This window comes from Mizuhopecten yessoensis, unplaced genomic scaffold, assembly GCF_002113885.1.
Source record: "Mizuhopecten yessoensis strain PY_sf001 unplaced genomic scaffold, ASM211388v2 scaffold2049, whole genome shotgun sequence".
Lineage (NCBI taxonomy): Eukaryota > Metazoa > Mollusca > Bivalvia > Pectinida > Pectinidae > Mizuhopecten > Mizuhopecten yessoensis.
The window spans coordinates 693,277-718,948 of NW_018404352.1; the positions used below are offsets into that span (position 1 = coordinate 693,277).

General features: G+C 34.2%; 1 protein-coding gene across 2 annotated transcripts; it reads right to left on the reverse strand.

The window, feature by feature from the left end:
- Positions 1–9,640: 9,640 nt before the first annotated feature.
- On the reverse strand, positions 9,641–25,652 carry LOC110444693 (SH3 domain-containing RING finger protein 3-like). 2 transcript variants are annotated; one of them, XM_021489060.1, is made up of 13 exons: positions 24,980–25,652; positions 23,495–23,556; positions 22,797–22,911; positions 21,559–21,654; positions 21,243–21,338; positions 20,878–20,918; positions 19,847–20,041; positions 18,257–18,410; positions 17,812–17,909; positions 17,358–17,525; positions 16,166–16,931; positions 14,205–14,515; positions 9,641–13,434 (listed from the first exon to the last, which is right to left on the reverse strand). In XM_021489060.1, the coding sequence occupies exons 1-13, from the start codon at positions 25,301–25,303 to the stop codon at positions 13,263–13,265; spliced, it is 2,598 nt and encodes an 865-aa protein (XP_021344735.1). In that variant the 5' UTR covers positions 25,304–25,652; the 3' UTR covers positions 9,641–13,262. The 2 variants fall into 2 exon arrangements, with proteins under 2 accessions (XP_021344735.1, XP_021344742.1); XM_021489067.1 differs by lacking the exon at positions 19,847–20,041.
- Between the last annotated feature and the right edge of the window lie 20 nt (positions 25,653–25,672).

Below are 25,672 nucleotides of genomic sequence, written 5' to 3' on the forward strand. Positions count from 1 at the left end.
ACCTACGTGGGGCAGTCGACAGGTACTGGCCGTAGGTCGGTATTTTACTCATGGAACTCCGGCTTTCCTCCACTACTAAAACCTGGCACGTCCTTAAATGACCACAGCTGTTAATATGATGTGAAATACAACAAACCAAACCAAATTTCTCTTGTCCATTTTTACTTTCATTTTTCGAACAGATTTTTAGGCAAATAAGACAAATAACGAAAGCAATTCTTCTTGCTCGATTCGCATGTACATTTGGAAGAAACAAGTCGTCATTTTACAAGTCATTATAACCATTTTGTCAACGAAAAGCGACAATGTTGTTAACTACATTTTTTAACGCGGCAAAGCAACAATATTTCGTATCTACCATTTCATAATGACTGCGATGAATGCTTTGAGGCACTTTTAACTAAAAAAACAAGAGAACCGTGGGTTTTCCCGACAACAAAGCGCCATTTAGGAATAAAAACAGCGTTTTTTCATAATGTCGCAGCCATATTATATGCATGTATGGGTATGGCATTTACATAAACTGTTATCCATATATTTTTATCCTCAATACTCCAGGGGATACGATCACTTACGGTCTTTGCATCCAAAAAAATATCCCTAATTCCTGATCACGAAACATTCAAGACACAACCGTTATAAGGTTAGATCGAGGTTCGTGGTCTATCATGATAAAGAAAAACTTTCGTCGCGTTTTGTATCGTCATCATTAGGTATATTCTGCATGAACACATATATCATGGCGGACGCCATTTGTCTGATTCAGATAATGACTACCATCCTTTTTCGTTGTTATTCCTCTATTTTTCAGGTCATGATGTCTATTATTCCTGGTGTTTCCTCGTTAAATACGTGATTTTATATAGTTGACAAAAAACACATAAAATGTCCCAATTTCATTTCGAATGATATCGATTACTCCTACGTGTAATTACAATGGAGATCATATATCCAAGCACAAATGCATCTGAAAATTAAATATCGTTGTACAAATAGTTTGTTTTAGGATATCAGCTCTTGCATTGTTTGGTAACAGTGTACTCCTGTAGATTTCCATTCACACCTCGGGTATCGCAGCACGTTTACAGTCAGGTCTTACTTATCCAAAAATAACTTTACTGGTTGACATAATATACAATATACTATATCAGTATTATCCTGGTTTTCCATCGCTTCACAGTCCAGTCACGTTAGCTTGAACCGAAAAGGGACTGATTAACAAGCGAGTAGTGTGTATGTCCAAAACACCATGAAACAAAGTTCCTGGACCTAACACAGATATGGTGACTGATTTAAGCGATATTTGCGTTTTTGACCTTTTTGCTTTCTCGCTGCGTCGGAGCAAAAAGACGCAAGTTTTTTTTTTCTTAAAATGGCATTTGTCGCAACGAAAAAGCGGAAAAAATAACCGTTTTATTTTTTAACCTGCAGTTTGTTGGTTTTTGCGTTTCGTGGAAAGATGAAATAGGGCCTTTTTATTTTACAGAACGGCGCTTTGTCAACGTGACAAAGCGAAATAAAAAGCCAAAGCAACATGGATGTTTTTCGTTTTGTTGCGGAACCAAAGACCGTTTAGAAAAATAAACGTTTTATGGAGACATTTTAACATTTCGTGATAAAAAAAAGTGTGCTTAAACTTGTACCTTCCACTGGGATCGCAATGAACATGTATAAAACAATAAACCATAATCAGAATAGCACACAGCTCTGGGAATTTGAAAAAAAAACAACCTCAACGGTCTTGTGACACATAACCAAATTAGACTTGATGGTAGCGTAATATGTGTCCTAGGTGAGGTTGCAGATGACTCGACCAGCAAATCTATCCCTATAGAAACATGACGGGTATGCTAAACCACTTACACTAGGGAAACAAATCATGACTATCGGGAACAGTGCTGTTGCAATACATGCGACATGATGCAGACACTAAAGATGTCAACGTATATCTAAATATAAAAAAAAAATCAACTGGTTTTTGCTTTTCCGATGTTATTCGTTACTTCGGAGAGGGATGGGTGTGTAAAAATATCTGAGGATCCTTCACAGTAAAATTCCATTTAACCCTAACGATACTTAATTTTGATACTGGCATTTGTCGCAATTAATCAACATGCCATGCCCATTTGTCTAAGAAAGGCTTTCATGGGTTTCACAGTGCGCTTTAGTTAGTTGACTGATGGGAGGCACATTAAGCTAAAAATCCTCCTCTCAGTTCAAAAACTTCTGGAAATCAGTAAGGTTTCTAAAACTGGGGTCAAATAAAATGTATTAGAATCTTTACGTACAGTTCAACCATTACTTAACTGGTACATATTCCTTAACTGCCTCCGTACATTAATCACCCCATGGCAATGTCTGGGAAATGGCAATTACAAGTAGAATGTGGCTTCGACCAGTTGACCACATAACGTAACGTTTCCGTAACGTTGAATTTAATATTTATAACTACATTTCTTGCCCAACTATCGATGTATTTAATTAGATAAAAAACAAAACTTATCAGGTGATTGATATCACTTTGATTTTCCTCCGGTTTGAGGATTTTGATGATCATATACATTTTCATATTGAATCAAAATCGTGTTGCTGTTTATGGTGATTGACTTTGGAAGTGTTTCTGCAGAATTGTTGCACAGGAAACACAGATGCCGCAACCCTGGTCGGTGATTTATTTATCTTTATTTATAAATAAAACCAGATTGTTTACGACGATTAATCTTGTTATCTTTCATTCTGTTTATGATTGTGGCGTTTTTGTCCAATAAATATGGTGGCGTCAGCATGTTCTGTTACAGCACTACTGATTAGATGATCTAATAGCCTATGGTTTCGTTTCTTATGCATGCTATGCTTTTTAAAGCATGTATTGCCTTTCATCAGTATTTTGCTGAAATTTGGAAAAAAGGGAAAATTTCCACAAACTATCGGAATTGTAATGGGAATAACCACGGGCTGCTCACAATTTTGCAATAATGAAGGATAGATACATGATATGACCTCTTTTTATTTAACATTCAAAAGATTTTTCAGAACATCTTGTATCCTATTGTCCTTACAGAACTTTAATCTTACTTGAACTTTTTAAAAAAAAAATTAATTTTATTTTAACTTAAGAAAGTCAGAAGTATTAACAGGATGAGAATATATTATTCAAATTGTAAGTACTGGTAAATGTATACACTTGCATAAAGTTACCACTTCTTCATTATAAATGCTCGACAAACATTAACTTAGCAGAAACACATTGGTTTACTAATCATAAAACCATCATTGGAAAGAAGCAATGATGTTAAGGACAAACACAACACCAGGTGATAAATCATAGCCTGTGCTAATAGTGCGTTACTTCTACTCACGGATAAATAACTCATCAACATAAATATTCTACCTATGGTAAGAACAAAGTGTCTTGAATTTAACAATCGTTGTGTTCGTCCTCTCACTAATTCACCCAGTCATTGTTCCTATAACGAACAAGTTTCAACAGTTTTACGCGTTTCCAATTATAAAATTATAATGCCTACCATGATTAAAGACATGCTCACTGTTCATTTTTGATCTACATCCTTTTTCGGGATTTAGCGATGTCCATTATACATGACGGGATCACCACGTGAAACAGGATCGACATACCCATGCGGTGTTGCCTCCAGTTTTATTCGGGTTCATGATGTCTGTCATTTTCCTTTGATGTTTCCGTGATTTCAGTGCATATTCGTATCGACATGATTTCTTATTGTCGTCTTTTGTTTGCATCGACATCTGCTTTTATAAGTGATCAACGATCTGACCGACGTTCTGATATGGTGTCTTCGTAAACAACAATATTAACGTAATAACGTATGTTATAGTGCCTTTCGACTTTACTTAATATTTGCTGATTGTGATCTATTTATATTTCCGTTCATGTTGTTTCTTATTTGGACACGCGGCCATTGTTGATGGACCAGTACGTGTACTCTCCCTTTCTGATGATGTTTTGTTTTTAAAGCAAGTTTGATACGGTCAACTTTTCTTACTACGAGAATTCCAGGGGTCTTCGTTCTTCGAATGTATCTTGACAAACTTGGGGCGTCCACTTGGTTGGAGTGAACTTTCATCTTGTCTACAACCCATCGTTTGTTTAATTCGTTACTATTAACATTCTTCCTACATAATTTGTACTACGGTCAATGTACATTTTCTGCAAAGCCACTAGAGGTTTCTTAAGAAAACATTGGCAACAACTAGCGAGACTAGACTCACAATGGCAACACCAAACATTTGATAGTAATTATGTTCACTAAACTAATAAAAACGGTAGATAGAATCATTGAAGACACAATATTGATCAAAATCACACCAAACATTATCCTAAAGAAGGCACCGACTGGGTCGCGTATACCATGTACTTTCTTTAGCCTACGTGCACATTTCGAATGATAACGACAAGACTCATTTCCATAAACTCATGAAACGGATAGTAAAGAACAGAAACAAACTGGGTACCAATGCAAGGTAAGCAAAAATTCAGCATTAACCCTTACAGAAAAATGCTGAAACAAAGTGACCGGGAAGAAAACATTTCCTGTGTCATATTTGACATGTATATCGTGGCGAATTCAGGACGAATATTACTGTCAGTTACAAATCATTTTATGACAAGGGGAACAGGTTTTAATCATGGCAAATACTTCTATCCTTAGACGCACCTTTCCTATTAGCAAAACCCTGAGAGGTGGGCCGTGCACTTTGTACTGCTCTTAACCGCCCTTATGTTTCAACGAAGCTGCAATAAACAACTCGCGTGGCGACAAATACTGAGGAAGAGTGTCCCCATAGCATCACAGAGATTCACAAAGCCAGCAAATTATTTGTGTGGTACAACTTCTAAATTCAATGATTTTATAACTGGCGTTTACAAATCTGGTGATCCAACACTACACCAAAATTTACCCGAGATCTTCATATCCTTCTTGCACAAAGGGAAATATGACTAAACAACAGCCATTGGTACAAATAATTTCATGTCACTTCTGTAAATCAGAGGTAAAAGCCTAGCCATTAGTGTGCCGAACAATCTCATAAATGATCTCGAACAAGGTATTTTTTGTTTGATCTAAAGTCAGTGCAGCTTCTGACCTGGTCATTGGTCGATATGCTGTTAGCCGTTTATCACGTACAGCAGTTGACCAAATTATGCTACGTTTTCGAATATAGGATTTTTGTGTTCAAATACAACTAGACTAATTAGTTGCGAAATGAATTTGAATTACATGTAGTATCAAACTATTCCTTTTTAAATAGGTGCTCCTTACTTTGTATTTCTGTTGTTTTACGTCCCAAGTCGTTGTCTTTGTTGATGTAATAGCATTAATCAACCTTGGCCGTAAACATAGTATGTTTATATTTCTTGTTTTGTGACTTTTAATAATAATAATAATTCGAGGTTCTTATATACCGCTTTATCACAACCTAGTTCGTAGGTCGTCTCAAAGCGGTTCAAAAATTATTATCCGTGATTATAGGGCCAATACCTTTCTAAACTCCTTGGGGAGCACATTCAACAATTCTAGCACTGCCCAACCACGTACTCATTTACAGCCGAGTAGACTGGAACACGCGGAGTAAAGTATCTTGCTCAAAGATACAACATAGTGTCGTGCCGTGACTCGAACAGCAGATGGTCATGAACTGTCTTAGTTATGTCATGAATATTAATATGAAGATTGGAAAAATACGAATCTTTGACCTACATCATCGGAGACTACCGTGCCTCCTACTTTTAATGAAGGACCGTATAGAAATCACACAAACACTGTCATAGTATAAAACGAGATGTAGATTTATTTATCATTTATGTACAGCAAAATAACATAAACTATTGCTTCAGAGTAAAAAAAAGGAATCTTACACGACACATGTTGATTTGGCTAGTACATTAGGTCTTCTACTCAAAAGACATATATATAATGCAAACGCAGGCTACGAGCCCCTCCATACAAAATATAGAAAACACAAAAAGTTAACCAAACAATTCGTTTCTCTTTCGTAACCTATTAGTATCACTCTCGCTTCATATATGTGTTAAATTAAAAGGACAACAAGCCAACAACGCAAACGAATATCATGTTAACAAGTAATATATAGATTTTGTTAAAAAGCCCTGACATTCTAATCTTCACATCTTTTGTTATCAATACAACTTTAACGTAAGGTATTGAATATCTGTTATGCATGTATCAATCATAAATGCCATTATGTTTTAAAACCGAATTAGTTTACTGAACTGAACAAGAAAAAGGGTCATATTCTAAAATTTAATAAAATCAATCCAACTGGCTTTTTTCAATATTACTGTAATATCATAAGTCTTCCTGGGGACATCGTTTGTCAATTATCTTAGGAAATGTACTAAATTCTGAAATGTACTGAATTCTTTTTCTTGACACTGCAGTATCGTACACTTAATGATACTTCGTATAACAATACACTGCATTCTCTTAGATTCCTATAAGATGGAATGTGAAAACATTTAAATCAGATAGTCAGGTTTATAAACACAGTAAATGTAGCAAAAAAAATAACAAAAACAAGTGATTTAAGATAATGAATATGCTGCATGCCATCAAGATACGTTAGATGTCAATCACTCTACAGCGCACCGTACAGTGATATAATCAACAGGTGCTGGGTTTCTCACTCGCCTCATACTGCCTCTCACTCTATAAAACCTGCATCCCTGGGTCTCTTGTCTACCTCACACAGCTTCGCTATAAACCCCCTCTCACTTCCGTGGCTGCTGATATTTGGTGTGAACAGCCCTGCATGAGTTGACGCGCACGTAATATGTTGCCCTTTTCTGCAGGCCTTCCATTACAACGACGTACCAATAGAACTAACTGAAAAATGTGTTTAGCTTTTCAAGAAGTGTTTAAAAATAATGAAGATACAAAAGCAATTTATTTCGAAAGTACTTGTGACCGTAACGTGTGGTGAACAGGTGCCCTTTTTTTTTTTTACATAACTGTGTGATGTAAGGGCATTTTTTTTATATTCGTTGTTCCCCTTTTCCAAATTTTCTATTTGTTTCGATGTAAGTTCGATGCAACAAATTAGAAAGTACTTAATGGTGAACTTAAGGTCGAGATCATAGAAAAATAAAAGCTGTTTTTATCAACTATCCTCTGTCAAAATAATGGTGTAAAGTCATTAACTATTAAACAGGTAATCTTGCAAGTGCTTCATTCATCACAACACTTCAGAGTCTACCAACTGCTTTAATAAATTATCACTGACAAACTGACCAAAAGAACATAATCAAAAAGAACATTTGCTCATATTTCTGATGAAGATTAATATCAACACCTGAAGAATGTAATTAATGGATATATATGCTTCCTATATTCTACCAGTAACTTTACCAAAAAAGTGTTTTGAAAGTAGCTTTGACATCACGATTAATTGTGTTTTTTTGGTAATTTATGGATTTTTGATTGTCATTTTCTTAATATTTCTTAATATTTTTTTCATATAAATATATCAGTATGCTGAAGAAAATTACCATTTGAAATATGTGTACCTTAATAAAAGGGTAACATGTTCAACATTTGCACTTTTAAATCATAAACGTGCATCAATATATATATACACACCTTTCTTTCAATATCCGTTCTGCAGTAGGCAGCTGTTCCTTTAATGAACTAATCTAAAGCACTACAGCATCCATCACCTTAAAGTACTGCACCCAACTTCACAAACACCCATCGAAAATCTCACAAAATGAATTCGGAGTGTACAGCTTACAATATAATTAATCTCAGCTCTTTGTGTGTACTATACTAATTTCTCCATGAGCTGTAAAACAAATAGGTGTAGATGGCACATAGAGTGTTGTCTTATTCATTAAAAAGTAATTAAATCATTTACGTTTTGCTATTAGTGATAAGATTTTGGTGTAAGACATAAAGTGCATTAACCTCATTATGAAGCAAAGACTTGTATCATTCAGTATTGTTTATAAGGACAGAATCTTTTAGACATAAAGTAACTGAGGCCGCTAGCTAGGTGCCGGTGGTATACATTAATTACAATTCTGGCATTTGCTTCAAACTTTTAGAATTGATGATGAGAACACATTCATCAAAATAAATTTCAATTTATAATGATGATGAATTAATTCACATTACTGCAAATACTGAACACTCCCCAGTACTCCTTAAATATATTATACAATGTTGTGATTCTTTGTCTTGGTGTAAATTGCATGATTGATTACCTGCACATTTTCTTACATTGACATGAATACAAAGCAATAACATATAACATCAATTTCGGGAGAGCTTGTTTTTCTATTCAATAACTGTGAGCTAATATTTTAAGTAGAATAGCATAAACAGTCTTTAAATTATATAACAATTTGATTCGAAGAAAGATTTATTAAGAAATAAGATACAAAAAGTATCAAATGAAACACAACTAAAACCTGCATTGTTTGGGTCGGTAACGGTGAAGGGTATGCAAAAATACATCGTTTTTATAGATAAATAATCCACGTAACAGTATTGAAACAATTAACTCTTTTTTTTTTTATATAAAGAAGTCCTAATTCCTTCTTCACACCAAATATCAGTACCAACAACTGTCAATCTCTAAGCAAACGTAATCATGCACAAATCCAAAAATGGTAGACGTTTTTTTTTTATTTTTCATTAAAAAATAAAGTGTGATGTACTGTACATATGTCTATCACAATATTCTGTCAGTCATACTTGGGTATAGTATATCTCTCAATATCAACAAATACACATGCTGCACGGGCATGCATTTGAAGTGAATTCCACCAGATTATGCTTGCAAGCAATCTCGTAGGTGTATAATGATGTAGTACAGCTGCAGTAACAAAATACTTCCTTTAACAGAACATATCACTTAGCCGGCAAAATGGCAAACACATATCTAGGAGAGTTGTTTTCCCGTATTAAATCCTAAGAGTAGTCAATAGAAATTTTAATTTAATCTTCTTTCTACACAAAGTTTTATTTTTAATCCAAAAATACTGAACTACTGAAAAATCAGATATTTTCGTGGGGCTCAAACTCAGTGGTTTCCCAACAAAACATCATTTCATGGGTACATGAATTTGTGGATTACTAGTACCCTCTCAAATGGGGAATGGCTTTATATCAAACTTGTAATTACTTTGTGGCACTATGAATTCGTTGAAGAAGATTACCTAAGAAATCAACAATATTGAAAAAAATACACAAAAATTAATGATTTCACAGTAACTTTTTTCCCAGTTTCCAAGCTTTAAGTACGTAATTTATTTAGATTAATCATTACACTCTTAAACAGGGAATACAATCTTGAAAATATAAATTAAAGTACATGTCCAGGTGTCCAAAAACAAGATGATTAGACTGACAGGAGTCTGAATTAACAAAGATAACTGTTAAATACTGTACATGGTATCTCAGCTTACAATCCTATCTGCTTTATATCTGTTTAATTGATCAAATACTCATGTATATATAATACACTTTTTAATGTGTTTTTTTTAATGTTTCATCATGTTCAAAAAATAAAAATAAATGATCTTTTTAAACACAACATCTCAGTAACATTTTAAATTTGACATTAAAAAAGGGGGGAAAAAAGACAAAACAAAAAATATATGGTAATTATAAGTTAGCATTTTGAAAATCATATATTGGATTTCTAAAACAAAACATTGGGAGAGGCAGTGAACGTTGAGACAAATACATGTAGCCACACATGATATCTCCTGACATAGAGATAGTAGTGATTAAGTTTTGAAATATGCATGGCAACAGAAATATAGAACACCTAACTGATTTCTACTGACATTACTTGGGGAACGTGTAAATATGGACTTCGATATAACAAGCTTTAGAGTCTTAATAATGGATGAACAGAAACTAAATCAATGATATTTTCCTAATTATTGAACTTTAAACATGAACATTCTGCCGTTCAATAAGACTCTCAAGAGAAACCATGATACACCTAACCTTAATTTTTAAACCAGGTGTATTTGAAAAAATAAATAAAAAACATTTGACTTAGTATAATAAATATGTAATTAAGTTATTGAAGCAGGTCATAGACTGTATCAAGATCAGAGCTGTCAAGATCTGCTGGAGATACACATATGTCTAACCACAATACCACAAGACAAATATATCTTGAATTTACTGATTGAACATGTTGTCTTAATACCATCTATAAATTGAAGCGTTATTTTAACACTGTCACGTTCAATATGCACTCATTACAATGTATACTAGAAACTTGAATCTTTGTGGCAATGTTTAATTCAGTAAACTAGTATTGTCATTTATTGATACCAGCGGTAGATCAGTTTGATTTATATACATTTTCTAATTTATAATCTCACCACCCATAAATAGAAACCCCACCTGTCAGATCAGTCTTTGGATCCATCACCGAGTACTTAAATAAATATCGTGTACATGATCAATGTTTACTTTTTTTCCCTAAATAAAATTGCATAGTGATTGTTTATGATTGTTAATAGAGTTTCCATGTTTGTTTTAGGAATCAGTGGACTTGTGTTGATAACATCCACGTATTACACAGATACATGTACTACTTAGGTCCACTCGGGATCCTCGTTACATGGACGTGTAATACTTGTCGGCGTATATCATGAGTACGTATGATTTCGAAGTAAACACGACATCTTCAAAGCTGCTGGCATGAAGTGTTATCTTTCAATCCCTAAATATAATTAAATATAAAAAAGGAGCCGCTGGAAAGATGAAAACGAATGTTGAGGTATTACTGTTAGTTAAATAGCGTCTTAAACAGAGTGCTTGCTGCCAAGTAGAATCTGAGACGTTGATTGGATGTGTGTACATATAACATGGGTATATTATATGATTATGCAAGAGGTATGTTTTTGATTGGAACTGATTAATTAATAATGTTGACCATAAAGCCATGTGAACAATACCTGATGGCCATAATGATTTTCAGAATTACAGGTATCTTAAAATTAAGTTGTTTTTATCTTTATCGACGAGAACTGTAAATATATTACACATTTTTTATGTTTCAGACCCTTAAAAGATTATAATTTTCAATATGTCTTTGCCAAGTCCTTATAATTCAGAATATATATCTTTTTGATTTATTCAATATTTCTTTGAGCCATTCCAATTACTTTTTAGAAACAGATATACAATGTATGTTATATCAAATGTAAGACTACCAAACTTAATATTTCTGATGTACCATTATTTTGTACTTCTGAACTTTAATAAAATAAAATATTTGTGTTGCAAAAAAGAGAGAGTAAATCTTGTACATTCAACTGATAAGTTACACTTCTCCATACTTGTATTACACATGAAAGCCCTGTTCATCTTCTTACAAACAACATTTATTCAAACTATCAGCCAATTCATTAATCAATGTCAACATATGCACCATTTCACTGTCACAGGAATAATCTGTGAAATATCTGTGATTCTTTAACATTATGAGATTATATTTAAACCAGTACACAACACAAGCTTGGAAAAGAATAAAATTTCAAAAAATTACTTACAATGATATATATCTTGCAGTTTTGAGTATGGTGGGTTTATTGTTCGGAGCTGTCAACTTCTAAATGGCAGTTTTACAGTGTTTTTTTTTTTTGCAATCATAAAAGCTTTCTTCAAAATTGTTTTCAAATAGACTGGTGGACTTTCATTTCTTCGTTTCATTCACTTGCTAGTGCCAGTTATACAACTAGTCATGCTAAACATTCACTATTAATTTTCATTTAGCCAATTTTTTACTTCAAATATATATAAACAAGAACTTTCCTTCCTTTGTATCAAGAACTAATGAAATATTTTCAGTGGTTTCTCCTGAACAAAATGACAATATACACTGGCCGAAATCAATTTTGTGCTTTCTTCTGCAAAAACATTTCAAGATTCTATAGTGACCTCTTCCTCTCAATTCAATAAACATCATTATAATAATTTATTCAAAAATTATGCTCAAGGACTAGTTGAAATTTGAGTCCTGTTAATTAAGTTCTGGCATATATTGTTAATAAACAGTACTATATGTCCTAACAAGAGCTTCAGGCATGGACTGAATAGTTGACAAATGGCGTTACAATATTAAAGATTTTTTTTTTTAGCTAGGCACTATTCCAGCTACCATAACCCATAAAATCTTAAAAGTGATATTAGGAACATAAGGCTCATCTGGGCCGGTTTTCATGAAAGCGTTCTCGTGCCCAAGCATGGATTCTGTCCTCAAGGCAACTTTCTTTAAACGAACATAAATCATGTGATAAGGTCAATAAGTCATTTTAAACAATATTCTGTTTGAAGTCACTTCAAGATTTTTTCTAAATTCTTAACAAAATGTTGTGTTCCTAAATTTATCACCAGAACAAGATAATGGGCTTGAGCACAGAATCTCAGTTTAAGCATGAGAAGGGTTTCATGAATACAGCTAGGCCCTGGATTTAACCCCACCAACCATAATATATGAATACAAGTGCCTCCCACATCCGCCTTATAACAATAAATTATGGAATAGCCTAAGATGTATTTCCATCCATTTGTGATTCAAAGTATTAATCGATATGTCTTTTCTTGTGAAATTGTACGGTATTTCCTTGTTTCACTGTCATCTGTATCTCTCTCTACAACTATGGAAAAGATCATGAAAGAACTTGATTCCACTGACTGCAGTCAAACCACTCTACAGAGTAAAAGTTTGTCCAAAACAAATTTATTTTTGACATTAACAAAATTATTTTTTGTTAATTTGTTGATAATTTCTAATTCAAAGACAAGATAAACATTTTTGAACGCCTTTTGGTAAATATTAAAATCACTAGACAGACTTGTACGGGGAGCATCCTCACTAGCCCTTTCACCACTGTAGACCATAATGGACTCATCCATATGAATGTATGATAGAGTCGACTCAAGTTACTTAGGGGTGATAGGGTTAAGGTGTATATGCTCTTGTTAGGACATACAGCATTCTTTAACTCAATGGTTTCAGACGTTATTTTGGCTTTGCTTGAGCTAAGTATTGCATAGAACTTTGTCTAAATAGTGTAAATTCATCATATGAAGTTTCACACAAGATTTACTAGAATATCATTCTCATTTAAATTCATTATAACAGACATTAAGGTTTTACCTTGAAATCTTAGCACTAAATTGAGATGGGTTGTCTGGCTTTGTTCGAGTATCATTTCTTTGGTGAAGAATAATTTAGACGCACTTCTCAACAAAATTTCCTGGGAACAATCCGGTCTTCCCTGTCCTCTGCTGAGTACCTTTGTACCATCCATCATCACGTTTCTTGTGGACGTTAACAATGTCTCCGATCTTAAGCTCTAGTTCAATGTCACTTTGAGGAGGGTATGGTACAACACATCTACACCTGTAGAGTAAAAACCCTCACAAAATTTACAAACATTAACACAATCTCATACATCATCTAAGACTAGTTTTACATAAAACAACTTATTAATATGAAATATAACCTCTGGTGACATAGCTATTCAATGCCAAATTTAACCAAGAGAAAAAAACTATTTAATGAACTTGAGATACAGTAATTCTTGATATCGCATAATTCAATTATTTATATATATATATATATACATATACATTAGAATGGAGAAAAAAAAGAAAAGAAAAATAACAACCACAACATATGAAAGCTATAAACAAGTATGTATAATCATTGTTATGAAAGTTCAATTATAAATCATATTATAAACTGTATGCCAGGACATTTTTGCTGCAGTTTATCTTTTCACCTTTTTTCCCCTTCCGTAATGAGAGCAAATTTATAAGTAACAACATAATTTGCATAGTGATTAAATGTGAAGGCGAAATTAACACAAGACGAATATGGATTTTACTGGCAAACCGCGAAAGTTTGACAAGGCCAAACATTTCTCCTTACACAGTAATGAGCAGGCACAAGTATCACAAAATTTCAACTTGCAGAAAAAAAATTCCCATTCTACACTTTTTTAAACAACCATTAACAATAAGTATATATCTAATTATAAGAAGCATTTATTAGAAAACTGTCTAATTTTAATGGTATTCAGGTTAAGAACACTCTTCAGTTAAGTACAGTGAAATTAGGACATAAGACAGGGATGACCATCTTAAAGTTTGCTTTATAACAATACTCACTTTTCCCTGAGGGGAGGGTTTGGTCTCTTTGGTTTGGATGGCTGTGGAGGGGCGACAGATGAGTCAAACGAGCCAGTCTTTACATGTAAAGGGGTCTCAACTGACAACAGACTGGAGGTGTCCGAGGGACACGAGCCTGACCGTACATGGGAAATAGTGTTATTGTTTTCCAACACAAGGGAGCTTGCTGCTCCGGAGGCTGCAGCGGCCGCTGATCCCGCATCCTCTACTGCTGTTGACTTGGATTTTCTACTCTTCCCAGAGGTCAAACGTTTCACAAGACTGATTTTCTCCTTGTCTCGCTTCTCCTTCTGGATTTAAATGAAAGGTAAAAATATTGAATCTCTAGCAGTGTCTCAGAATACACAACTCATATCGACAAGGATTAATTACTCGGTAAAACAATGAGTACTGTTAAATCATAAATTTCCGTTTATTTCGTGTAATACCAAAAATCCACAAAATACAATGTCCTTGAAACAGGCTAGTATATGAAAACCACGAAATTTTAACCCCACGAAAATAAATGATGCTACTGTAAAATGTTTGATTGGACGCCAAAGTGCTGAGAATGTTGTGGGATGATTGAAGGATATGCAGGTTGAGAGATATGCAGGTTGAGAAATAACAGGCTTCGACGTGAAGGTTTGAAGTACCTTAGATTCCCTGAATGATTAATCTGTAAAATAAATGTGTTTCAAACACCAAAACGTGACCAGTTCCTATGGATGAAAATGTCTGTTGAACATGTCAGAATGTCTAGATCTATCGTTCACAGTTTTTTGAAAACCAACCCATGCCACGTGATTTGTAAATACAATTGTACTTGTTCATCTGTACAATAGGTTAAAATCTATTTACAAAATCAAATGCTGTCTTCTGATATCACAGCTGTCTTAAAGTTTCTTAATGGTACTGTCACGGTTTTTAAGAAAAGGTAATCTTCTGACTGTGTAAAATTGATATGGTTTTTTTTAAGTATTAAAATCAAAACAATTGTAAACATGTGCCTTCCAATCAGAGTTGGGCTTACAAAGAGGTTGAGAGCCAGCTATAAAGCTTTAGTTTATGAATGAAGGATGGCCATAACACTTAGTAAAATTGTGTGTTTCAAAACTCATCTTTACAACATTAGGAACCTTAAAAAAGAAATCAAGTGAATGTACATATTTTACTGGTGATAATTCTGATATTCAAAACTTGTGAAAATTTTCATCATTTTCAAGCTTGGAACTATATTTTCCTGCAACTTTAATTTACAGAGTAGTGATATGGGGTTTTCGCTCACTGGAGTCTTTTTTATGAATCATTCACATTTTATATCCTCGTACTCATTTTCAGCTGAGTAGTTAACTGGAACAAGTGGAGTAAATTGAAGTATCTTGTTCAAAGATACAACACAGTGTCTTGGCGTGACTCGAACCCGTAACGCTTCAGTCACGAGCTTGGCGTCCTACCACTGGACTTCCGTGCCTCCTGTATAGAAGCTATAACAGGACAGTGTCTTGTACAAGCTTGGTTCAGTCAAACTTGAAGTGCTTTAATCCTAGGCAAAACACTGAATTTCATGCCAACATACTGTCAAATGACATATTCATCATTAGGTCTGAAAATGTATTTGCTCAGCATATCAATATTAAAACAAAAGTGTTTCTGACATTTCTGTTCAAATAGAAATATGATTATAATTTATGATTATTTAATCAATAAAACAACTAAAATGGTTAAATCACTAATAGAGGGAAAAAATCGTTCACCAAATAATCAAACATTTCATATGAATATTGATTACAAACCTAGTTAAATGTTTCCTGTGCATCAAAATGTTTAAGTTGGTTCATAACATGGCTTCAAAGTCTTGGAATTTTGTCATTCTTATTTGCAACTATATAAAAAATATCAAATGCTTGACATTTTTTTTCCAGAAAATAGTTTGAAATCCACTTGATCATACAACTTACTTTGTCTTTGGAAGGTTGAAGAGCTGCAATGGGTCCGTCCCCAGATGGCCCTATGACAACATTGGGTGGTGTGATGTTAGCACTGGTAGCCATTGATTTCTGCATGGCTAATAACTCGGGTGACAGGAATGCTGGTCCTTGGTGATTAGTGGAGGTGCCAGACCGCTGAGAATGGTAATTTGTCATGCCGACAGAGCCAGGCTTGGGTACATGTTGGTGACTGGCAGCAGTGCTAGACGACGATGATTTGTGGGCAGAGCTGGAACGATCTAACCTGTGTGATGAGTGACTTGAGGATTTGTGCGATGAGTGGAATACCTGAGCATTAGCACCAGTGGGTACTGTACGACTGTCAGATGAGTGAGTAACAGACCGCGACGACACAGATGAGGATGACGTTGTCGTCTGGCTGGATTTGGAGCTGGACAAAACTGACACAGAGGACGGTGATGAGGAGGAGGAAGTGGAAACTATGACAGATGATGGTGGAGATGGTAATTTGGCACGACTGCTGGTTGGCTGGGGCGACGACGTGGCTCTAGGGGGAGTCACAGAATTACGCGTGGGTGATCGACTGCGCCTTGCGTCGAGTTGTGGTGACCCAGACACAGGTGTGACCCCAGCTGCTGAGGCTGTGGAGGCGCACGGTGGGACAGATGAAGTTGGGGCAGCAGCTGTGGTTGTTGATGGGGCTGATATAACTTGTGGCTTCGCTCGTATATTCAACACATTGGAATTTCCAACAGCACGAAAAGCACTCTGGTGTCTGCAACATCAGTAAAAATATTTACAGTTCTTGATTTACTTTTGAAATATTGATACAACAGTACATAAGTACCAGGGGAATGTTAAATCATAAACCCACTTTATCACTTTTATTTTACAAAGAATAAAAGAATGCATTGCATCCCAAAGATTTTGTTAAAAAAATAAATAAATCTTTATTTCCCTCATTTCTAACATCGAAACACTCTCCTCTTTTATATATCACAATATCATATCAACAATTCAAAGGTTACACTCCAATCTGAACAAATCACTAAAGAAAGATGAACTAGATATGCAGTAATGCCATGAAACTTTTCTGATACATTTTTAACTGTCTTGATGTTACCAAATAGAAAACCTAGACATTTGACACTTTAATGTTCCTTCCTCATAATTAGTCTGGCTGACAATGTCTGCCACATACCTGACGGTCTGGACGTAGTTACCGGGGAATACCCCCGTACGACCAGACTTTAGACACTGGCCCCTGAACCAGCCATCCTGACACTTGTCCGACACTGTGTAGTAATCTCCTTTCTTCAGCTCCACTTCATCTTCCTTGGTAGGCTTGTAGTTGTACAACGCCACATGTCTGCACGAAGGGAAGGATTGGAAATCATATACAAAACATAAACCAGTACATTGATTTGCTAGGTATAATTTTATCAATTAAAATTTAAGTTCATTGTATACTTTTTTTCTCTGATGATTCCCACTTTACTCTAACCAATGCAAGACCTTGCAATCTTGAAAATACATTGACATGTACGTGAATATGGCATGTACATCATATTATATTTTGTATGACAATTAAAAATAATAGCTACCGTACTCATTTATACGTTCATAAATAATTCAAGTTCATTTGTAATACTTACATGGCTGAATTAATGCCTGGTGGTGCCTTAAGCCCATCATGTGGTGACCCTTTCTGAGTATTTGATGATGTGCCATCAGCACCAGCAACTTTAACATCCTGAAGCAATTTAACGAGTCAAAAATATTATCAAAATATAATATCAAGATATATAATATCACATAATATTAAATTTTGCATCTTAATTTACAGACTGTGTAATTTGCTTTCCGAGTATTTTTCATAATTGGTTCAAAGTTTGTTCAAAATCATATTCCCTTAGTCCAATCATTTAAACAAATGTACAACCATTAAAATGTTTCACAACTACTAACTATGTGTTACTGGCAATGCTTTTATATAAATTACTAAACCTAATTAAGGTCAAAGCAATATAAATTCACCAAATTTTGAAAACGAAATAGGGAACAACCTATTTCATCAGATGACTGTTTTGTTTTGATTACCTGTGTTGAACTGTTGGATGAGGAACTTTTGCCAGCAGCAGCTCCCTCGTGAGACTCCTGGTTATAGATGGGGAGGGGCGGGGGTGACATGGAGCGAGGAGTAGAGCCAGGTATAATCAGATTTCCAGCAATGTTACTGCTGATATCTAAAGATCTGCAAAACAATATATAACGTTTGTTTAGAAAATTTTACCTCTGCATTTTTCGAGTAGTAGATAATCTGAAGCTGAAAATCACATTTTACCAACATTTTGTTCAGTATCACTCAACACAGCTAAACAAAGTTGTACTTTTTGCTCGTTTGGACCATTGTTTACTTTATATTCAGGTGTACATGAACACAGAAAATGATATTCAAATACATGTACCCCTAAAATCCACTTCATCAATTCATGTTACAATATCAAAATAAATTTCAAAATGTGTTTAAACTGAATATCACACATATATGTATCAATAGTATGTAATAGAAATTTTTATGTAGATGCATAACATATTCATAATTTTCATGGACAAAATTGAAGTAATTTCATAACTTAAATCAAGAAATGGTTACAGATATGAAGCTCCCGCAGAACTTTACACAGTTTGGGGTTTATTAGAAGACAGAATAGCACTGCCAAATGCAGGCACACAATCATGCAGGTTCAAAACCACAGAATCAGAAATATGAGTACAAATCATCACTTAGTAGCTCAACAGGAAGTTTTTAATTTTAAATATGACACTCAAAAAACTGATTTATGGCATTTACAATGAAATCCTCATCAGTTAATTAAATAGCTATTATAAACAGTTTAAGCACTAAATCAGTAATATACTTGTACTTGTTTACCATTGTTTATGTAATTATTGCTCTTTAAAGTTAAATTTATAATAGTAGTATATATATAGTTGTTTAACATTGTTTATGTAATTATTGCTCTTTAAAGTTAAATTTATAATAGTAGTATATATATATACGTAGTTGTTTAACATGGTTTTTGTTACTAGTGATCTTTTTTTCTGCTCCATAGTACTCCAATTTTTGTTTTTATCTTCAATACAAAATGAAACTCAAATGACAGAGATTTCAGTTTTTACCATAAATTATGACAATCTATAATTGATCATCTTATTGAAAAATCTAACTGATTAATTATTATCACAATTATCGATGAGAAAGAAACATGCACTGTTACTAATCTAAAGTGTTAAGGACTGTCAGGTAATTTATTATGAAAAATTATGAGCAGTAGGGTAATTAAGCCAGGTTTTAATTAGTTGGTTCTAAAATTTCTAAAATACATTACAGATGCCAACTGAATTTTTTGACATGGCTGATCAAGTCTTCTTTATCCTCATCAGGTCAAAAAATTGTTATCTATGCAACATCAATTTTATATATTACATGTATTGATTGTTATTTAACTTGATGTTGGTTTTATTAAATTTCATAATGTCAAGTCTTATAACAAATCAATAGTTTAATCTCCTAATTTTATGTGCATAACATGTATGTCTCTGTGCCAGCTGTCTGTAGAATTCAATGTTGGTTAAACTTATGTATATTAGTAGTGTACACATTTATAAGGGTGCAGCCATTTTTACCTTCTATGACGCTGTTCGTGACTAGAATGTGACCGATGGCGGGATGAAGCATGGAACGAGTGTCGTTTTTGTTTTGGAATGGGAGCTACCCTTTGTGAAGTGTTTTTATTGAAACCAGGGGGAGGGGCCGCAGGGACTCGCTCCCCATTTGACCTGTCCCCATTGGTTGGAGTTCTTGATGCATGCATAGGTACTCTGAAAAGTAGGCACACACAACAGTGACATACACAAATCATACACAGGGTAGGTCATACCATTGACTACTTTGGTGTTTATTCCACAGAAATGATACAAAAGATATAAACTATAATTTTCATTTCTAATAAATCCTTTGATGAATGTTTATTTTTATTTTTAGCTTGCATGCACTGATAAACTCCTTTATTGTATATATTGGGAACTTTCTTTTTGTTGTTTTGATTTTAAAAAATAAACACCAAATTTGGAAAAGAGAAATATATAAAAACAAAAAAACAACAACAAAAAAACAGGTTTTTCGTTGCAGAAATTAAAAGTAACTTCAAACTACAAAATGTTCATACATCTATATAACACATCTATAAAGGGAAACATTAAACAGACACAAATTGGAATATTAAGTACAAAAATTTAAATTAAAGTTGTATAAATAATGATATCAATATATAAGATAAATATAATCTAAACTGCAATATTGAGAATCAAATTTAAAAGAAATAGAAGAAGTTATTATGAGTTATGCAATTATCTAAGCATAACTGCAAAAAAAAAACCACACTTTTGTCAGTGGCTTTTTTTTCTCAAGGCAATTTTCAATAAAACAATGAGAGATTTAAAGTTGATGAACCAATTAACTTAAACCATTATCATGACCCAGATTAAAGTACATTATAAATGTGCCAAAAATTGTTCCTTCATTAAAATTAGTTATTTGTAAACAACTTCTAAAAGTTACTTTTTTTTTTTTACAAAACAACAACATAGAGCTCATGCAAAACACGTATAACACAACATATGCAGCCGATTTACAATGCAGATAAAACTGTTCTTACTTTGCTTTATAGTTGATTAATGATTTGGCAGCATCATTCATCTGAAGGAAAATGAAAGAACATTTATATAATACCAATTACAGGTATGCTTTTCTGTAACAAAGTGATCTTGGTGCTAATCACAGAAATACTTTACATCATATTTATTAAAGGATTTTCCTATCTGAAATAACATGACATGGATGATTATTATTTCAAAAAAACACACATTCCAGTTTGTACATTCTTACTGATAAGATAGGAATAGGAGAATGACTTAGAATTAATAGTTGAAATAGCAAGTCCCATAGGACAAAATTGGCTACTTGTTGCCTGACTTTATTTTAAAACAATCAAAGGAAGATAACTCTTGTTCAGACACTTACCTCCACAAAGGAGATGGGGAAGATGCCAATTTTCTCCCCTTTCTTCCCTTCCACCCAGTTATCATCCACTCTTTTTATCACAGTCAAGTATTCTTCCTGTTAAAACAAAGGAAAATTCATTCAAATCATACTTAATTGTAATTTCACTTTAGACAGAGCATATACAATTCTAAATACAATGTATACCTATACAGATAAGATAATACAATTTTGCAAGTTTTGTACTATTAAATAGGTTGCATAAAATCCAATTTTCTGAAAACCACACTAAGTTCTAAAGCACATGTAGTGATTTTTATTGAAGATATTTGCTTACCTTTTTAAATGCTAAGCAGTCTTTTTCTGAATCATTCACCTCAAAGTCAAACAAGGCCTTACACTGGGGCGTAGTGACAGGTAACGGGATGACAACCTTGATAAAAATAATTAAATATATGGTAGTCTTAAAAACACAATCTACTTACAGCTACAGTAGTGCATACAACGTAATTGCATTTAGAAGCATTGAAAAGTCATTAATTCAAATTCTGTTCAGAGTGTCTAGAAAAGACTAGAAAAATTGTGCTTTTTCCTTTTCATTTTTGCGTAATATTTCCGACTGGCACACAGATGGATTGGATAGACATTGCAGTGGTCATACTCTCTGGTTAACACAGCATGTAACAGATGCTTCACATACTGACAGTAATCATGTGTTTTTCAAGGGCAATAGTGACCCCGCACTACGGCCGAGATGATAAAAAGCTAAACAAACATACTTTTCCAGATTTCCTTTTTTAGGTTTCATAAAATCAGGGACATTTTGGGATTCTTAGACTTGACTTACAAAAACACAAGGTAAACTATGTTGGGAATGGCGCTGATTACTGACCCAAATTAATTATATAGGTGGGGAAAATGGAAAATGCAACCAGGGGTTTGATTATATAATCTGAGGAACCTTTTGACTGTCACAACTGATTTCACAGATTCTTTTCAATACACCTTGCTTTATAAGCATAATGATTAGTGTAACAGGGGAAAGAAAAAATGAAACGGCCAGACGGGTTCAAACCTTGGACCCTCTGAACTCAAGACAGACGCTCTAGCAATTGAGCTACCTGGTCACCATTGATCGACCCAGTCCAGTTCTGCTATATTCCTCCCTCCTTTTTCTAAGTCTTCGCTCCTGAAGACACAACTATTTACAACCAAAGTTTGGGTATCCCCTTGCTGATTAAGCATACTCCCAATGTTTGAAACAAGGGTTGGCCAGCTCACCAATTTTGAAATAGAAGAGGGAGAAAATGTAACAGCCAGACTGGGGTTCGAACCCGGGACCCTCCAAACTCTAGACGGACACTTCAGTAATTGAGCTACCTGGTCAACAGCGATCGAACCAGTCCAGTTCCGCAACATTAGAATGAACAGGAGCGATGGCCCATGCCATATGCTTAATATTCAAAATTTAAAGGTTTTTTTATAGGGAATGGCCAACTGAAATACTTGAAAAGAAGCAAAAAGGTCTTTGTGTAGTTTAAACTTCATGGGTCACACATAACACATTAAACATACCTGTACATAGCTAGCTGGAAAGAAGCCATGCTGATTACCAAGTTCCCCATGAAACCAGTTTTCATCTACCTTTTTCCGAAGTAGAATCATGTCACCTTTCCGAAAGGACAAATCTCTGTAAAATATGAAGCATTTACACAATTTCAATCACGTTTACAAACTTCTCATATATATATATACATGCACATATGCATTTTGCATTATTTGTGCATCATTGACATTCCTTTCATATCTAAAACACATTTACATATTTTATAAATTGCATATAAACTGATTAAAATAGAATTTCTACAAAACAACAAACAAACCTTTGATGACACATACACTTAATATCCTTGTTCAACATCTTGGTCACAGGCGTCATATGTTTAAATCTTTTTAATAGGTTCCAATGAATCAAACACTGATATTCTTAATATTTGCAGTTACAGAAAAATCACAAGGCCATTTTTGACAGTATTACAAATGATATGGAACATAGCCATATGGACAACAATTCCTAGCAATACTTATTTTGGTTTTATAAACCAGTAAAATTAGTGTTAAATTGCTTTACAGTAAAACAGATTAGCATTATACGGGAATTAATAGTAATTAACTGTACCAGTTATAAGATTAACTTAGGCATAGTCTGGTAATGGTAATTATACATTATTCAGCTTTTGATCCCGACCATTTTTCACCTAGTTGATTCTTACCCTTGGTCCTTTCCTTCGTAGTTATACAAAGCTTTGGCACATGCATGGCTGTTGCTTGGTGACTGAAACATAAATTCAAGTTAATGTAATGCATAAGCATCAGCGGATATTGAAAATATAAGTCTTTAAAAACTCAAAGGGTATTTTAATATAATTTTGCTCAGCCTCAAATACAGAAGCTTAAAGTGATCATTGCAACAAGAGGCCCAATGGGCCTGCATCGCTCACCTGGTATTAATCTCACACTTGTAATCTTAAAAGTGGACTAAAATAGAGCTACAGGCAGAATATCAGTGTTTGATTCATTGGAACCTATTAAAAAGATTTAAACATATGACGCCTGTGACCAAGATGTTGAACAAGGATATTAGGTTGAAAGTGGGTCAAGGTCATTCATTTAAACAAACTTGGTAGTACTTCATCCCAGCATGCTACAGGCCCAATATCAGTACTCTTGGCCTTTTGCTTACTGATAAGAAGTTGTTTGAAGATTTTAAGACAATTGACCCCTGTGACATTGAAAGTGGGTCAAGGTCATTAATAAGAACAAATTTAGTAGCCCTTCGTCCCATCATGCTAAAGGCCAAATATCAGTACCCTGGGGTTTTCGGTTATTGAGAAGATGTTGCTTGAATATTTTAAGACATTTGACCCCTGTGACCTTGAAAGTGGGTCAAGGTCATTCATTTGTACATACTCGGTAGCCCTTCCTCCCAGCATGCTACAGGCTCAATAACAGTACCATGGGCCTTTTGGTTATTGAGAAGTTGTTTAAAGTAAAATATTGATGCCGGACCACGGCATAAAAAAAACCAAATTATAGTTACTTAATTAATACAAGTGTTTTAGCACTCGTTCGTTTTGGTAATTTTAAAAACATTTCAATTCCAAAAGTTTTTTCACTTTTTTTAAAACCATTTTCAGCACTTGACTTGTCCTTTGTTTACTTTTTATATCATGTGTGTTGTTGTTTTTACATTTTTTCTGCAGGATCTTTCGTCTTTAAGCATTTTTTGTCTTTACAACAAAGTACTGAAACATTCTATTTTGGGGTACGAACAGAAACAAACAGGTAACTTATTTTATAAGGTACAGATCAGACAAAAGGGTATGGAAAAGACTAGGGTGTACGTGACCCTTAAACATTTTGGAATTGTTAAGGGTGTTTTGCAATATTTTGAGGTAGATACATATCTACATTCAAAGGTATGTGAAAAAAGGAAAAGGGGGCACGAAACATTTTGTCAACAAGGTGGCAATTAAGATAACATGTATTACATCAAGATTTTACTAAAGACAACATTTCAGACAGCAACATACTTAAAAATACAGAAATTATGTTACCAGTTCATTTCCTGTCAGATTTTTTTCAACAATTATATTTATTCAAACAGTGTACATGAATAAAGATAGGACAGTGAAACAAACATGATTAAAAAAAATCACTACTCTCTATACATTAAAAAATACACATTGTCAATGCACCTGTCTTGAAGATCGACTTCCATGTGCTGTGCTTTGAAGGATTTCTTGTTTTCCTGAATCGGGAGAGTAAGTCCTCTCGGTTACCTGTTTAGTTTTGATTCCCTCAAGTAACCTTACTAGAAGAATATTGAGTGGTAGTTCTTCAACGCGTATTTCAACAAGAGTTCTACACTCTGGACACCGTAGTTCATGTTTTGTGCTGAAAATCTCGTCCAAACATCTCCTACAGAACGTGTGTTGGCAAGGAAGCACCTTGCTGGTCCCATCAAGTCTCTCCAGACAGACAGAACATTCCAACAATTCATTCAACGACTGTTCGTCCATAATTACAACCAGGTGTGATGCCAGACATACCAAAACACGATCCCGAACAATGAGCTACATCATTCCATTTCTGTGTTCCTAACAGTCATACTCAGTGATACTGAAAATAGTCAACGAAATGATGATGTCATCTCATTTCATTTCAAAGTCAATGACAAGTGAATAATCATGTTTCAAATGATAAATCGTGTCAAGTCAGTTTTGTCTGACGGTGACAAGCACCCCGTTCGTATTGTTGTATTAAAAATAAATCACTTTCGTGAACTTTTCGGCTGATAGGTGCCGTCAGAATAGTTACAATTTCTGGAATTTCAAGTTGATATGCAGTTCTGTGTCAACATCGCCATCTTGGAATGAAAGCGGAAGTTG